At 38.2% G+C, this 16,663-nt stretch overlaps 1 protein-coding gene across 1 annotated transcript in view; it reads right to left on the reverse strand.

Annotated features, from left to right (window-relative positions):
* CPXM2 (carboxypeptidase X, M14 family member 2) overlaps positions 1–16,663 on the reverse strand; it is a 78,211-nt gene that overhangs the window by 46,115 nt on the left and 15,433 nt on the right. Inside the window, exons 2-3 of the mRNA XM_005023173.6 lie at positions 7,746–7,855; positions 2,920–3,059 (exon numbers count right to left, since the gene is read on the reverse strand). Coding sequence (XP_005023230.3) covers positions 2,920–3,059; positions 7,746–7,855 — 250 coding nt within the window. The remainder of the gene's footprint in view (positions 1–2,919; positions 3,060–7,745; positions 7,856–16,663) is intronic.

Here is a 16,663-nt window from a genome sequence, read left to right on the forward strand (position 1 = left end):
AAGGCTGATGCAAAGAAACCATCACTCTTTGGGTGTAGTGGGCAATAAGCAAAGCCTGAGAGCAGTTGCCAGAGCTTATATAAAAGTAAAGGGCTGTTCCCACCACCAGTACACTAACTTAGGCCACAGCATCAGAAACACCAGCAGAATCAAAGGCCATACTCCTAGTAACTCCAGTGGTACTGCCTGTACAGCCTTACAATGAAAAGCAGTTACTTGCTGCAACATTCAGCTGGGTGTCCTCAGCTGTCTTTCCTTGTCATTTTACATGTCCTCATTAAGTCAGCAGCAGGAAGCTAAAGGGACCAGGAAAGGTATGAATCTGATCTAGGCGGAAGCTCAGAGAGAATTTTTAAGTAAAATTTTCCATTTTGTTAAAGTTTCCTTGTTCAATATGAAGAGAGAAAAATTGCTCTTCTGATTCTTTATCACATAATAGCACTGGTGAACCTAAGACGTACCCTAGTGCCTTGACTTTTATATAATGCTGGGAAAGTCTCCAAGGCTTAAATAAAATCTTACCTTGGCTCCCAAGCTTGGCAGGCTTTTGTTTGTAATACAACACAGAAGAGAGGGCTTTCTTCTAGCTCTTCTACCTGAAATAAGCTTATTTTCCAATATATGTTTCTATTAGCTACAAATGCACTATATTCCTTTCATGTAACTTCATGAAGTTGGGAAGGTGCCTCAGGCAACATAATGGAATCTTTTCTTACAAACTCTATCATAAATACTCTTTTTTGATACCATCACAGCCAGTAGCTAAATGTAAGAGAAAGAAGATAATGAATCTTTTTCATATCTAGTGCCTACTGTAGCAGAACAGCCACAAAAGAACTTGCCTACACCAGTAGAAGCCCCACCAGCCTGCTTCTACTCAATTGGCTTACAAAAGAAATTCACAGCATACACCCCAATAGTCACAGGTACCAAAGCTTTCAACAGTGCCCCTAAACTCCTCTCTAAGATGAACTCTGCTCCATGCTCTCTAGGGCCTCTACTGACATCCAGTTTCTTTGCTCAGCTTCTGCCCACACCAGGAAGGCCTTCATGGTTTTTCCTTTCTTCTCAGTTCCTTGACTGCTGGAGGAGTTGAGGAAGGAAGTTATACTGTTATAACTTGTATAACAAGTTATTTTAAAAATCTAAGGTCTTATATACATAGAGAAGAACATACATACATAAACTAAACTGGTTTCATCTGTTTTATCTAGCAAAAGGAAGAATATGAGCTGGACTCCAGGGAGACCACTCCCACAGCCAAGGCTACATCAACAGAAACCAAGTTAGATGGAGGCCATCAGATCCTGACAAGAGAAGCTCTTTTTTCCAGGAAGCCTTGTTCCTACAAGGCAGAAGTGCACTTTTTTTTCCACTGTGACCTGAGTAACAACCCAGGAGGAGCCTGGACCTGCTCTCCCAGCACCAACACCTCTCCTCCTGCCCTCCAAATCTTCATGACGGAGAGGATGAAAGCAAGAAGGAAAAAAAAAAAAAACAAAAACAAAAAAACCCCACACCACTTCCCTCCCAAACAAAAACAGATAGGCAGTGAATAACAACTATAAATAGAGCATCAAGTCCAGCTGTAAACTGACAATACATCTGAACTGAAAATAGCAATACAATACGATGAAGCAGTGCAACAGTGGCATTGATGGGAACAGCAATGTCAAGAGTATGAATACAGAAAAGAATAAGACTCTTCTACAGTAATTATTTAATACAGAACAATGTGGAATAAATATAGATACCCTATTGTCAAAAAGGCTCCCACACCAATGCTAAAAGAAATAAAACCAGAAGACTAAACTGCAGAAGAAAAAAATGCATATTTCTTAACTAAAGTGATTTTTGTTGTTTTGCCTTTCATTATATGGCACACCAATTTTCTTAATGTGAGAGTTGACCAGAACCGGACTAATGCAATGCATCTCTTGCATACTTAGTCAAAAAGATCTTGCAGCATGAGCAGGGTTATTTACTCACATAATGTTGTTAAACCAAACAAGAAGTTAATTGAAACTGAATTGAAGAAAATAAGCCTTCACCTTCAGTTCCTGTGTATGCCAGCTGATTGCTATATTCCAATGCCAAGAATAATTTTCACCTCATTCACATTAGTTATATTATAGAGTGACCTGGGTGCCTATACTCAGAAGCAGATCACAAAGGACTGCACACAGCTCTGTGCAAAACAGTTTTTTCCTTGTGCGATATATTCAGTACATAACAGGAGAAACAGCCAGAAAGCTCATAGATGTTTTCAGCATTGGAAATGGACAACATTATGGGACCAAATGTGTAAGACCAGGCTACAGGTAGCTGCGTTCCTCCTTGCAACAAGGGAACAAGACAGCTGACATACTCATGGCAAGCACTCTTTCCTAAAACCTTCTTAGCAAGCAGGCTCAAATTGCATAGAGTCATCTGACCATCCATAAACTCAGCACTGCATGATTGCTGCAAGAATACTGCAGTCCTCGTCACCACGTTGTGTGGGTTTTGGTTATATTATAATTCCTCCTTAGAGCAAAAATGCAGGATATAGATAATTGTTTTAACTGTTCATTTAAGAGTCATGTTTTAGAGTTGCACCAATTATTCCTTAGCATGATACACTGATCAAGCTAAATACTGATGAAGAACTAGAAAGGTAAACACAAGCAAATTCAACAAGGTGAGTATAAAGGCATATAACTGAAGGGAATCATGTTGCTTCCTTCGCCAGATGTGAATAATGACTGTAGACCTTTAAATTTGTTTTATGCCATACATAAACACTTTGCCTTTTTACTGTTCCTTTATTCAGTACTTGACTTCATACATTATCTTCACTCATTCTTTTTCTTAAGAAAACACCTCAACTCCTTGGTTTGGAAGCTCAGATCTCAGTGAGGAAAACCAGAATGTACTTACGACCAGAGAGAATTTCTTCCTTGTGTGATGACTCCAGTGAATTTTGTTAGCCTTCGAGCATCTACTTCAATCCACTGAAACGGGTCATTTCTTCCTGCACACCAAGCACCATCATAAAAATCATTTTCGTTAACACCTGCCTGAAAAGAAGGCAAAACTGTCTTCATAAATCAGAACCAAGAAACGAAAGGTCTTTCACGTGAAAAAGAAAAGAAAACATGAAGTCATCATTCATTTCATTTTCTCCTTTGGCTCCATTTTAAGACCCCTGAGACTGTCGTTCTCCACAGCTACACGGAGAGACCAAAATATTTTCTTACTCAAAGGCAGGGAGAAAGAATTTTGCAAGTCCCTTCAAAAACTAAGAACTGTTAAATATAAATTTAACTTATAAAGCACAAACAGAACTTCAGTCCACTGTCTGTGCCTGTGGCATAATAGATCCTTTATCCAGAAGGAATTATCCACATGGTCTTCAGAGTTATGAAATTCTGAAGAAAAAAAAAGCAACAACAACAATCTCCACTCCATTTCAATAGTGGTGAGTGAAGGAGCAACCTCTTTGTTCCACAGAAGCAGCAATGGAGTGTGCAGGGCATATGAAAACTGTAATACTGTTTTCCACCAGTTACCATTCCAAGAATTATTTCATTTTTCATCAGAGATTTTTCAGGCCTTACAGCAAATTAATGTCAAAGGTTAAGGATTCAGGAATACCCACTTCCCTGCTGTACTCCAACTTGCATACCAATTTCTACTAGCAATAAACACCTCAAACACACCCCTTCTCAACATTTTCATAGAAGAAATAGCTGAAAGATATTTTGTGTATTCTAAACACACAAGAAATAAAACTCAAAGAAACATGTCATCTGAGGTTTTCAGATATTTATCTTGTTGCTAAAGGCCAGGAAATGTTCTGCACTAAGCTGGTTACTGTCAGAGAAAGCACAGAAGCTTCTCCATATGGTTCTCAGAGACTACACTTATTTTTGTTATATCATCTGTGTTTAACATGGATTTATCATTGCCATCCATGTAACTCCAAGAAAGGATATACTTAAATATTTCCCAAAGAGAAATGAAGAAAATGGAAAACTTTGTAAATTTTTATAGACACTTTTAAGCTCTGTTGTACAGCTATTTTATATGGCTAATTAAATTACATTCAAAGCTGGCTTACAGTGGCAGAAGCTGACAAGTCTATTTCCATTTTTACATACAGTTTCTACCTAAATGGGTGTTGGAGTAGTCTAATTTGCAAAAAGGGGATGCAGATGTCAACCCTTCTTTCCCCAGTCTGAGCCTGGTAGCATCTGAAGTAATGCAAAACAGGTAATTTAAGAACTGAATCTCTCAGCATTCAAACCTAAGATAGGGCAGCTTCAAATTTATTAGTTTTCCTGCATTTTCCAAATTTGCATGAAGCCATCTGATTTTATACTCAAATTTCAATATTTTAAATGTGAAGCTCACATACAGTGAGCACACTTCCACACACAGTAAATGTGTAAGTCACAGGGAGGAACACCATTAACAGTGGAATATAAACTCCTCAAGGAGACATGAATAATGGGAAATGAGAATAAATATGGTAACAGCCTTAGTTCTAACCTTTATCAAGAAAATATTTCAAGGCATTTTAAAGTAAGATGGAATTTGATGTAGCCTTAGGGTTTAAGACCAACACTTGCCAGGAAGCATTAAAATCCTGTAGAGCACCTTGAACCAGCATCATGCTAACCCCTGGTGAAGTTCCACTAATTTCTGCAGAACAAAAGCCCATATCTCCCAGTGCTTCAGCTGGGAATCTCAGTCCTCATTCAGATTGAGGTTGCTGCCCATTAATTAGCATGATGCTCATCAGGGCATAAACCTCTCCACTGCATTACAGAGAGAAGGAAAGAGAGGAGAAAGAAGAGCTTATTTACAAAGCAAACAAGCCAAAAAAAAAAAAACAAAACCACAAGAACATCACAGCAACAAAAACTACTAAATTACATATTCATGTCTTTACTCTTTCAACTGGACTTAATCAAAAGCTATGCACATACTTAAATTGTAAACATAGCCTTTAGACTCTCCAGATTTGATTTACAATTATGCACATCTTAAGAAGCCCTACCTAAATTGGGGGCAAATATTAAGAATTAAAAAAATAATAATAATAAATAAATAAACACTGTTGCTTTTCCTTCCTGCACTTGTTTCCTGATGCTAGCTTCTCCAAAGCTAAAAAAATTATTTTTACTAGATTAAAAAGAAGCAGGTGTCTTTGCATATCTATCACTAAGTAATACTTGAAATAGGATTTAATCAATAATAAGTATATTTCCAAATATATTTCCAAAGGGAAATAATCCTAAGGAATTTGTGTTAAGGTTTCTTTTAGAATTGTATTTCTTTTTTTTCTTCCCCTCAAGGGGGAGGAAAATTTGAATTTGTCCTATAAACACTTCAAAATATTTTTGAGGTTATAAGGTTTTCATAGCAATCAAATATTTAGCTTAAATTGCTGTTAAATTTAATTGGAAACCTTTCATTCCTGAAAAATGAGAACAATTATCATCAAATATTAATCAAAGAATATAGATCAAGCTACCTTGTCTCAGTGAGATGTTTACTTGAATTTATAAATCATGCATTAAATTAACAAAGTGAATGAATTCAACTTATGACAACTTAAAAAAAAAAAAAAGCTATGCATTTTTAATGCTTCTTCATAAACAGGAGAGTGAAGAAGCTAATGGAAACAAACAAACACCACACACAAAGAAACAAAACACAAAAATACCCCCATGATCTTTCTAAATAAAAATCTCAGACCAAAAAAAAAACAAATAGTAAAAACCATATTTAAACTGGCACTGGACTGAAGATCCTTTAACCCAAGGCCCTGCAGCTCTGCAGGGAGGGCACAAAGCTGTAGCAGTACAGAGGTGGAGGCCTTTTTCCACACAATAAAGGAGAAAGAAACTTCTGCCACAGAACAGGCAGAAGCATTGTTCTAACCAGCAGGTGAATGTAGGAGGAGACAAGTGCAGCCATGAGATCCTGGAAGACAGGACACCAAAAGAATGAAACCCAGCCTGAGCCAAGCATCTCATAGTTTTGGGAAGGAAGAACCGACTGTTCCTTCAGCTCCCACTGGAGGCTCTGGGCAGTAGGAAGAACATTACTCAGAGGTAAAATGCTCTCCTCTATTTTCTTTTAGGTGGTGTCATTGATGACAACAGGACACTGGGCTCCCAGGCTGAACTAGTATGGCTGTTCTTGTATTTAAATAAACTAAACTTTAGTATCAGCATGGAAAATGAGAAACCACACCCAACAAAGAATTCATGATGCAAATTTGGATCACAGTCCTTGATATATATTATTGATTTTATATCACCCTATGAACACTATAATAAAGTAATTAAACATTCCTATAGGATCAATCTGAATATCATATTAAATATATATATATATATATATTTGGATTCATTAGTGTCTTTCTTCCTTTTTTTTTTTTTTTTTTACAGTAAATATGAAGTGAAGAAACAAAATGCCCCACTCATCTCTCAACAGGAATTCAACCCAAAGCCTGCAGGTGAGACTTTGCACGTACCCAACCTGCCATACCTGCACGCTGGCTTGGAAAGGAAGAGCTCCTTCTCAGCTCCATGCTGCCCGCAGGCCTATACCTCTCACCTCGAGCTGCCTTTACTGCTTCTGTGTTTGCAAACTGCTTTATTAAGCATGCTGACAAAAATTAACCCATTAAAACACACAAGGGAAGGGAAGGAAACATTCTTCCCCTAGAGAAATTCACAGAGATATTTCTGCAGAAGCACTACAAGGAGCTGAAGGAAAGGAAGGCTGTTGCAGAGGGGAATTTTATCCAAGAGTGGTGCCACCTCCCAGCAGCTGCCCACTGTTACCCTGCAGTGGGCAGCAGGTGAAATTACACCGCTGATTAGAGCCCATCCTTCCCAGTCTTAGTCTTACTTCATTAGCAGACAGCTCCCTTTAGCTAGAGAAAAAAAATAAATCTACTGAGGGGTCTAATAATAAAAAGTAACTAATAAATGAAATAATCTTTTGGCATTTTTATTGCTGACTTGGTGGTAGTATCCTCTTAATGAGTTCGAGCTTTAAATGTTGTGCTTTCTCATGCAAAAGCACACTTTTTACATTGGAAAGGATTGTATTTCAGAAAGTAGCACTCCTGAAGTTGAAAACATAAACACAAGAAGTAGGAAAATAGAATTGGGTCCTACAAAGCACCTAAGCACATCTCTAATGTTAAATAAAAGCAGCTAAACAATTCTGAAGCTAGCAGCTTATGAATTGCAGAATTTTTTGCAGCATAATCGTTGCTTTAGAAAAGCTGCCTCAGGGCAAGTGCTTCACTTAGAACTACACACTTTCAATTAACTGCTGTCATTAACTACAGGCAAATGACAAAAAAATAAAAAATAAATAAAATGTAGCTTGCTCTGGGAGTTTCCTTACAGGTGTATTGCTGAGGACCTGGGGTGATTTTCTACAGCTGGGAGGGAAGCAGCTCTGGGCTGCTGCTACCTCTGCTTACACATTGAGGTCTGTGTGGATTTGTACCCTCACCACACAAAGTTTGGAGCATTTTGTAACCCAGGAAACAAGCCCCACAACTTTAAGGGTTATCCATCAACCTTATTCACCGCTCTAATTCTAGCATTTCCCCTTCATTTGAATTACATGAGCTGACAAAGTAGTCAGAACCAATAACCATCCATTGGCTCTCTTTATACAGCCGTACAACCTGAAGCCGTTCTCCCACTTAGGAGCAAAATTGATGTTACCTGAATATTAAGCCTTCCTCTGTGGGCCCCAAGGCCATATCGCTTTGCTGTAGAGGCATGGAGCTGGAAGTCAGTAATTTTTAATGTCTCTAGACCAAGTGGAGGACAATCTACAAAACAAAAGATTTATAAAAAATTATTTTTTTATTTTATTTTTTTTTTAAAGCAAACCATAAAAAGTATTCCAAGTTTCTTGATTTCACTTGTGCCAAACTGGCCAGGGCTCTCAGCTGGTGTAAACAAGCACAGCACCAGTGAAGTCTATGAGAAATGGCAGCTCTCATGAAATCAATGAAGCAATGCTGATTTACACCAGTTGAGGATCTGGCTTTTTTGGTTCTCAAAAAGTTATTATTGCTTGCTATATGCTTTTGTTTTTCACAGATATGCAGCGTATTTCCTGTCAATTGCCTCTCAGTATAAAATGCCAGTAAAATGGCCTTTTATTTTTCTGTCTTTTGGCATTTTCTTTTTCATCTCTTGTTTTGATTTTCCCCCTGTACTCATTCCAAGCTACTGTATGAAGTTATGGTTCTAATTAAAATCTATTCTGGAAACTTCAGTCACAGTCACTCACATTGCACAATAGCATCTGTTACAGAGGGCTGGGAGGCTGGACTGCTGAACTCTGCAGAGGTAGTAACTGAGCACTGTCCACGTTTCAGCTGGGATAGAGTTAATCTTCCTCCTAGTAGCTGGCATGGTGCTGTGTTTTGGATTTAGGATGAGAGTAACGCTGATAATACACCAGTGTTGTAGTTGCAGATCGGTGCTTGCACAGAGCCAAGGACTTCTCTGCTTCTGCTGCTTTGCCAGTGAGGAGACTGGGGGTCCACCAGGAACTGGGAGGGGAGACAGCCAGGACAGCTGGCCCAGGCTGACATCTGATAACACGTGGTGACATGCTGAACAACAAATATAGGAAAATTGATTGGGGTGGGGGCTGCTGCTTGGGAATGGGATGGGCATCAGTCCATGGCTGGTGAGCTGTTGCACTGTGCATCACTTGTTTTGTATACTCCTTTATCATAATTACTATTATTATTTCCCCTTTCCTTTCTGCTCTATCAAACTGTCTATATCTCAACCCACAAGTTTTACCTATTTTTTTTTCCCCAAATCTCTCCCCCATCCCACTGGGTGGGCTGAGGCAGTGAATGAGCATCTGTGTGGGTCTTAGCTGCCTGCCAGGTTAAAGCACAAAAAGCACAAAGAGGGCAAATCTGAAACAAGGGGACATCTCTCAAAGCTCCACATTTCACAGAGCCTTAAAGAACGAAAAGCAGATATTACTTTAACAGCAAGCAAGTTACAGACTGGAGCTCTAGCTTTGGCAGAGAAGACATTGGAAAGAGTCTATTTCATTATTATCATAAAAAACTTTGTGGTCTAAGATGAGTTCAGCCACCAGTTTTTGAGTCCCTCATGTTTGTCAGTCCTAGAAATACAATGGCCAGGTTTGAAAGAAATTCTATTAGTGTTTCACAAAAGGTGAACAAACCACAGAATAACATTTGGGGAGCGTATAAATTGTACAAGAGAGCACAATTTAGAGACCCCCAAAGTCAGCACCAATTGGGATTGGAAAGTCTATGTAGGGCAGAGGCAGCAAACTGTGCCACACTTAGTATTTCACTGTGTCTGACTCTCACGTGTAGTTTTGTATTGCTGTGCACAAACTGACAAAACATATATGAGATATCCTATGCTCCTCGTCAGCTCATAACAACCTAAAATCCCTCAGGAAAAATATTACATGCTGTTTATTTCTGCTAGCTCTTCTTTGCTTATCCTTAGAAAAGTTCTCACAGAAATCCAGGGCCAAAGTTTTATGTCTTTATCAGAAGCAGTAAAGACAAATGTTAAGTACTAATGTATTTTCTGAAGTACCAACTGTGATCTTAGTATTACACAAGAGACAAGATGTAGACAGCTCCTCATTCTGAAGAGCTTTCAATCTAATTATCCAAAACAGAGAAGAGACAGGATTTATAAGGAAATCCAGAGGACAAAGCAGCTCAGAGGATTTTTGTTTCATTGGCAGATTGTTTTAATTGCATTTCCTTACAGAGTGCTTCATCTTTCATTGTGCTCTGACTGGAAGAAGTCTCAAACTCTGACAGATCTGCACCAGCAGTAGAGTACTTAGCTGGGAACTGCTTGCCCCCCTTTAACAAGTTCAGTCCTCAAGACAGGTTTGGAAATCAATCTCACGGGGTAATCCAACATACTCTTTTCCATTTCAGTGTCTTTTTGTCTGCAAACACTCTCTAAAGGCACTGAACCACTATGAAGAAGTATCAAAAGCAAGACGCTTTGTCATACTCAGTTCATAAAAGATCATTTAACTCTATGTTTATACCACACCTAACTCAAGGCTAGGAGGACAATATGTAGGTACTGCTAGAAGTTAATAGTCAAAAATTTCCCACAAAGCAAATAGTCAGTTCCATCAGCAGAGGATCCAATGAAGCTTGGCCTCTTCCAGATTGTGTTTCACAGCCCAGTTCTGTTATCAAATATCTCCCTATCACTCATAGCCACACAATCTGCAGCCTCGTTTTCCTCAGCAGGGCTATTAGCACAATTGCTGTCTTCCATACAAAGACCTATTTTCATTAAAACCATAGGAAACTTGTTATTTTTGAGCCTGGCAGCTGCCTGCCAGAGCTGGATGAAGTTTCCCAGCCCACTGAGACGTTGCTGGAGTGACGTGCACTTGCCAGTGTACGTACAAAGGACCGGATTTGGTTTTATTCAGCAGACTGAAATGTTCCTAATTTATTACGAAACTGCAATATTCTGGCATTGCCTGTGGATTTCAAGCAATGTTTCTTAAACTCCAGGATGGGCTAGTTACAGGCTGCAAAAAACCTGCCTGCATATATTTGTGTGTATTATCTCCATTTCTAGAGAAACTGAAGCCCAATAATAGTTTGTATGAATCAAGAATGTTCATATGGAACTCAGTTAAACGTCTGACCGCTCTATATTTTTTAAGTATGAGTTATTTGTATTGTCTGTGAATGCCTTGGCTTAACTGGCCAATATTATGAAATGCTCAGTTTAACAGGAGTTATCAATGGAAAAAAGGACTGGCTCTAAGAGCTGGCAGGAGCTATTTATGGTATGCAGTATAGATAATTTTGATGAAAATTGTGCAACATGTTGTTAACAATACACTGTCCTTTCTTCATGTTGTCAAGCTTTACAATATATCAAGTGACGTCATTAGGATATTTATCACCTATTCAATAATATCCAGGAATTCATTTTTTACAGTTTTTCATGTAAATTAGTAGGAGAACACCTAATGTGCTTCTCAGGAAGTGAATTAGACTTAAAGCTGTCACTTTACTAAGTCACTTAAAGGTTGTTTGTGTGTGTGTGTGTGATTTCTTTTTTTAAACTTGATAAGAAAAATGAAAACTACCACACAGTTGATAAGACTGTCTTATTGTTGATTTAGAAGATATACACAGAAGCTATAGAAAAGAGGTAGCATGGATAACCAGTGCAGCTTACCTTATAGATTCAACTTGAAATTACCTAATTATTTTAATTTCTTTAACTGGTTGAAAAAGGAATTATTACAAAATACAGAAAATATATCTATGGCTTTGGAAGACATTTAAATCCACATACTATTTACATAAAAACTTAGTAATAAACTCCAGCAACACATTTATGTTTTACAGTGACATAAAAGCAAGCATTAATAGTGAAGGTTTGGGGAAGAATCCGAGGTATGGGCATTTCTCTTTTTCTGGCCTGTATCCAACCATGATTTCATTTGTAATTTTCAACCATGAATAGGTATTCACGTTAGAAAAAAGTCATTAACAAGATGTCTGGATCAAATTAATTAATTCCAAGACCTAAAAAGAGACAGGGCATGGGTACAGATTTAATAACATTTGCATCTTGAAAAAGGGCTATATCTACATGTCTATGGTTTTCAATTTTGCTTTGGCTAACCAGGTGGAAGTTTGTATCCCAGCTAAGGGCAGAAAGACATTTCTGATAGTTTGACAGTTAGCCATCCCCTGTCCCTTGAAATCAGGAGGGGGGAACCCTTTACAAAAACCTCAGACCCTACCTCACCTCTTGGAATCTGAACCTTACAGTTATAATTTAAGGCTTACCTATAAGAGGACTACCCGAAGGAGCTACTGAGCTCCCTTCTCCAGCCAGCACCAACTCAGGTTGCAGTCTCAGTTTGTACAGAGAGTACAGAGATATTAGCCCAGGTTCAAAAGTAGTTTTAGCCTCATGATTGCATGCCCTAATGATGCAACATCTTCCACCAAAACTCTTATCAAAAACAAAACAAACAAAAAGACAAACAACTCTGCAGAGTCAGCTTGTTTGTCTTTATATGTGCAGTATAATTATAGTCGTTCTGCTGCAACATTAGCTGTTCTTTGTGGTAAAACTTTTTGCAGGCATTCTTAAAAACACAAATTAATGTCATGAGTAGAAGATATATATATGAACAGGGCAAGAAAAACACTCCTGTTCATCTTTATTGCCTAAATTGTTCATTTATTTGATTTATTTTTTATTTTTATTTTTTGTATCTAAATAAAGATTGTCAGGTAAGCACAGATTATCTTTATAGCTCTTGTATCTAATAAGGATGCATTTAGTAAATCATTCTGTATTGTCCTGTTGGAGACAAAGTGGAGAAATGATTGTTTTATTTAAAGAAAATTTTCCATCAATTTAAGTGTTTGTTCAGTTTTTCAAATGGCAAGAAAACAGAAGCAGCATGTTTTCTTTTTACTTATTTTTTAGGAGCCATACCTATAATCCTTTTCAATCCCCACAAGTCTGTGCTTGTCTAACTCGTCACACTCAGATCTGGAAATGGAGAAATATCATCATCGTGCAGTGTGACAGTCTCCCTAACATTTGGAGACAGAGTGTATTCAATTTATTTTTTATGATTCCAAATGTGTTTTAGCTCTAAGATCTTTCTCATTTTAAAATATGTAAGAGCCCCTTGCACTTGCAAACATTTGTCTGGGGAGAAAGGGTGTTACACTATCCAGATACAGCAGTTCAGAGAAGACAGGAGGAAGTCAAGGCAGCACTGCTGATGAGTTTACACAGTTTTCTCTATGCAAATAATTTTTTAGAGCCAGGATATTTTGTCATTACTGTTAATATCTCTGTCTTTGCACTTGAGGCAAAGTCAATGGAAGAACTCCTGTTGACTCAAGTGGAAGCTGGATCAGGTTTTCACCTCATCAACCTCCCAGCATAACTGATTTCTTTAAGCTTTTCATTTTCCATCAGAACATACTGTGATCTCCAGTAATGCAGCACAGCCCAAGTTCTCTCTGCCATCAACAGCAACAATGGACAAATGAACTATCTTTTAAAATGATTCTGGTCAGTTTAGAAGGTCAAAAGCCCATATTGCATATCTTGGCCCTCACGTGGCCAGAGTTTGCTCATGTAGGGGGATAACAGTGAGCAGCAGACACCCACCAAACAGAGAAGGTCTATCACTGCTTGGAAAGAAAGAAGTATGGTGCCAGTGTGATGTGCTTTAGGATGCTATTTCTATTTCTAATTAGCAACCTATTGCTATAATCAAAACCAGTTTTTTATTTCTGCACACATTTGCCTATTAGATTCGACTACAGTCTTGTCTCTTTTCTAGAGATCTGGTTCTCTGGGGACACAACACATACCCTTCCTAACACAGCATGCTCAGGCATCTCATGCCAAAGTCACATCTCATAAGATAGATGTACTTTTAATTTTCCTATTTCTTTTTCTGGGCCATCCCAAAGTAGATGCAGAAATTAGGCTTCATTTAAGCAAAACACTTAAACATAATTAAAGAAGAAACTGCTAATCTATGAAGCTACTGATATTGGTACAATAAACACACAAACATATATTTGGGGAGGATGAAAACTTTAACACTTACATTATTCACACTATTTTGACCTAAATGTTAGATCTTTATAGTCTTAGACAAAAGTCCTTAATGAAGTCGATACAATAAATTTAAACCTATCGACAAACTTTAGAGCTTTTCCTATGAAACATGTGGTTGATAATTCATTCCAATAGTGGAAACTTAATGGAAATTCTGGCAGTCTAACACCTGTGTCTCAAATACATAGGTCACGGATATGCCAAGTATTTTAAAAATGTAATGCACCTGAAAGGTGAAATAACAGTAAAGCACATTTCTGCTGGCCTGCTACTTGCTGAAAATATCTTTTGATTGCTTTACTGTGACAGACAGCCTTTGTGGGGGCTGAATTAAACAGAACAATGTTCTTCATTTTCTAAAAAATTTGTTATATTTACAGTCTTAAGCCATTTGTAGGGGGAACATGGTTTAGCTAAATTTTGCTGTTTTGAAGATGTGATTGTGGAAGTGTGAAATTTTCACAGATGTTCATGAGTCACACTCTATACTTGGTATGTCCCAGCTTTTCCCTGGAAGCAGCTCCATGGATTTCAGTCTGAGCAGTTTTCTAACTTCTTTCACATACAAAATATTGCTAGCAATGCATGCTAGTTGGTTTACTGGCCTGAATTCTGACCACTAGCCCCCATGTGCCCCAGATTAATTGAAGCAGTATAGGCAGATGAAAGTTCTTCAAGAAACACATTTCGCTTTTATTTGCTTTTTGTTATAAACCCATTCCCAGGGCACTAAAAGAATAAAATGAGCAATGTACACTTACAACAAATCCCCTATATATAAGCTAAAATACTGAATTACAGTCCCAGATCAAAGATCAGTTAAAGGATTAAATAGATGCCAAATTTTATATCCTAAGATGACATTAACTATGTTAACTGTGTTCTAATATTGCATCAAAGCTGTATATTTTTCTAGCACAATCAGAAAACACTGCACAGGAGTTTAAGATGTCAGTGACTTATATGAGAAGGAGAGGGCAGTATTTATCACAGCACTGCAACATACACTTCCCTTTGTGGTTGCTGTTGAAGATTAAAACAAAACAAAAAACCAGTTTTGGATAAAAGCCACAAAAGCCAGGTCAGAGCCAAAGCCTCATTAACTCAGAAGGAGCATTTTGAAGGGCTCTAGGTGAAGGCAAAGCCTCAGTGAGGTTCCCATAAATATGACCCATCTGATACCTTTAAGCTACTTTTGATGATCAAAAATCCTGCTTCTTTGTAACCATTTTCTCCAGGAGCTTCAAGGCCACCAAAGTTATGTCTGCACTGTACCTGATACCAGTGACACACAGAGCCTTTCCATGACACCAAGACACTACTTCTTCCATGCTTCTTTTGTGCCACCTAAGCGCTGAACTGATGGCAGGATTGGACACAGCAGACATCTGAAATGCTGCAGAGTGCCAGCTCTATGCAAGAGTAAAAGTGTTTCTTACGTTTTTTGAGGTTCAGGGAAAATTCAGCAGTTAAAGTCAAATAGAGAATAAATTGGGGATTATCTTGATTATTTATGTCAGATCTGACATGAAATCAAACATTTTTGGTATACAGAAAGTACACTTTTTTATTACTCTTCACAGTTTTGCTCCCTCATCCATTCAGATTGTGGCTGGTTCTAGATGCAACAAAAGAGCACAGTTAAGACGGAAGAGTTTCTGTTATTCTTGGCACAGCTGGAGGCAGGAATTTCCAGAAAGCCTGTTCTCTGGGAGTTTTCTGGCCAAGCTTTCAGACTCAGGAGGCTCAGCTAAACTCCAGACACTATATAACCTTCTTGGAGCTGCCTGTTGCTGCCGTCATATAGTCTACCTAGGAGGTGATGTGATTTATGACAAGGTCAGTACAGGAGCTGTATCCTCCATGCACAGAGCCAGTGTGACTGAGCAAAAGAAGCTTGTCCCAGTTTTCCTCCTGGAACTGGATCTTGCTGCCTGTGATTCTTCTCCTAGGGGTGAAGCAGCAACCATGCCTGTAAGTGCCTGGAGGAATCCTCCTCCTCCAGGTGGTATGGAAATACTGCCCATAGCTCTTGCATATCTGAAACTGGGCTTGTCTCCCTTTCCCCTCTCTTTTCTCCCCTCTAGTAGAAGAAGAAAGTGGAGGAAAGAGGGGTTTTTAGGTAGGCACCCTGGAGTTGACACTGTGCTGGCCCATGGGAACACCACCTACACTGACCTGACTTGGGTGGGAATCAAACAGCTTCGTGTTCCAAACCCTGTCATAGCAACAATGCCCTAATGAAAGAAATGATGTGATAACAAGCTGTATTCGGTGTGGACCATCACTGTATTTAGGTGTTAAGTCTCACTGTAGACATAGCCCCAGGAAAGACTTTCAGTTGCTCATAATACAAGGTACCCTCTTGTTTGTACCCAAAGCTGACGAGTCCTCCATTTTCCCTACAAACGAATATGTGTGCTTAGTCACCCTGAAAAAGAAATATTTTTCCCTTTAATAGCTGAAAAAAAAAATACAGTTTGAAAAATAACATATCAGTTCTTCACATTTTATTATAAGCTTTGAGTAATACTGACTTATGTGCTATTTATTTTAAAATGTCTCCTCTGATGTTTTTCTGAAGCATGGGATGAAAACTTTCTGTAATTCCAGCTAAAGCCACAAAACTGAGTACAGACATCAAAAATGAGAACCACTCTTTTCTTTCCAGATCCAAACAAATAGACTTAGCTAAACAATGGAGGAAAAAAAAAGAAAAAAAAAAAAAAAAACAACCAACAGTCAGACTGCTTGCAGACTGGCTGGGTATAGGACTAAAATTACCATCAAAATGCATATCTATCCAATATGCTCATGCCAGAAATAGCTTAAAATATCAAATCACTGAGGTATAGTTCAAGACTAAAGATTTTACAATAAGAACTTAATTGCAGCTATTAAAAATAAACATTGAAACTTGGAACACCATTAACTACAATAAAATTAAGACAGAAAATAGCTAC

This window comes from Anas platyrhynchos, chromosome 6 (genome assembly GCF_047663525.1).
Source record: "Anas platyrhynchos isolate ZD024472 breed Pekin duck chromosome 6, IASCAAS_PekinDuck_T2T, whole genome shotgun sequence".
Taxonomy (NCBI): domain Eukaryota; kingdom Metazoa; phylum Chordata; class Aves; order Anseriformes; family Anatidae; genus Anas; species Anas platyrhynchos.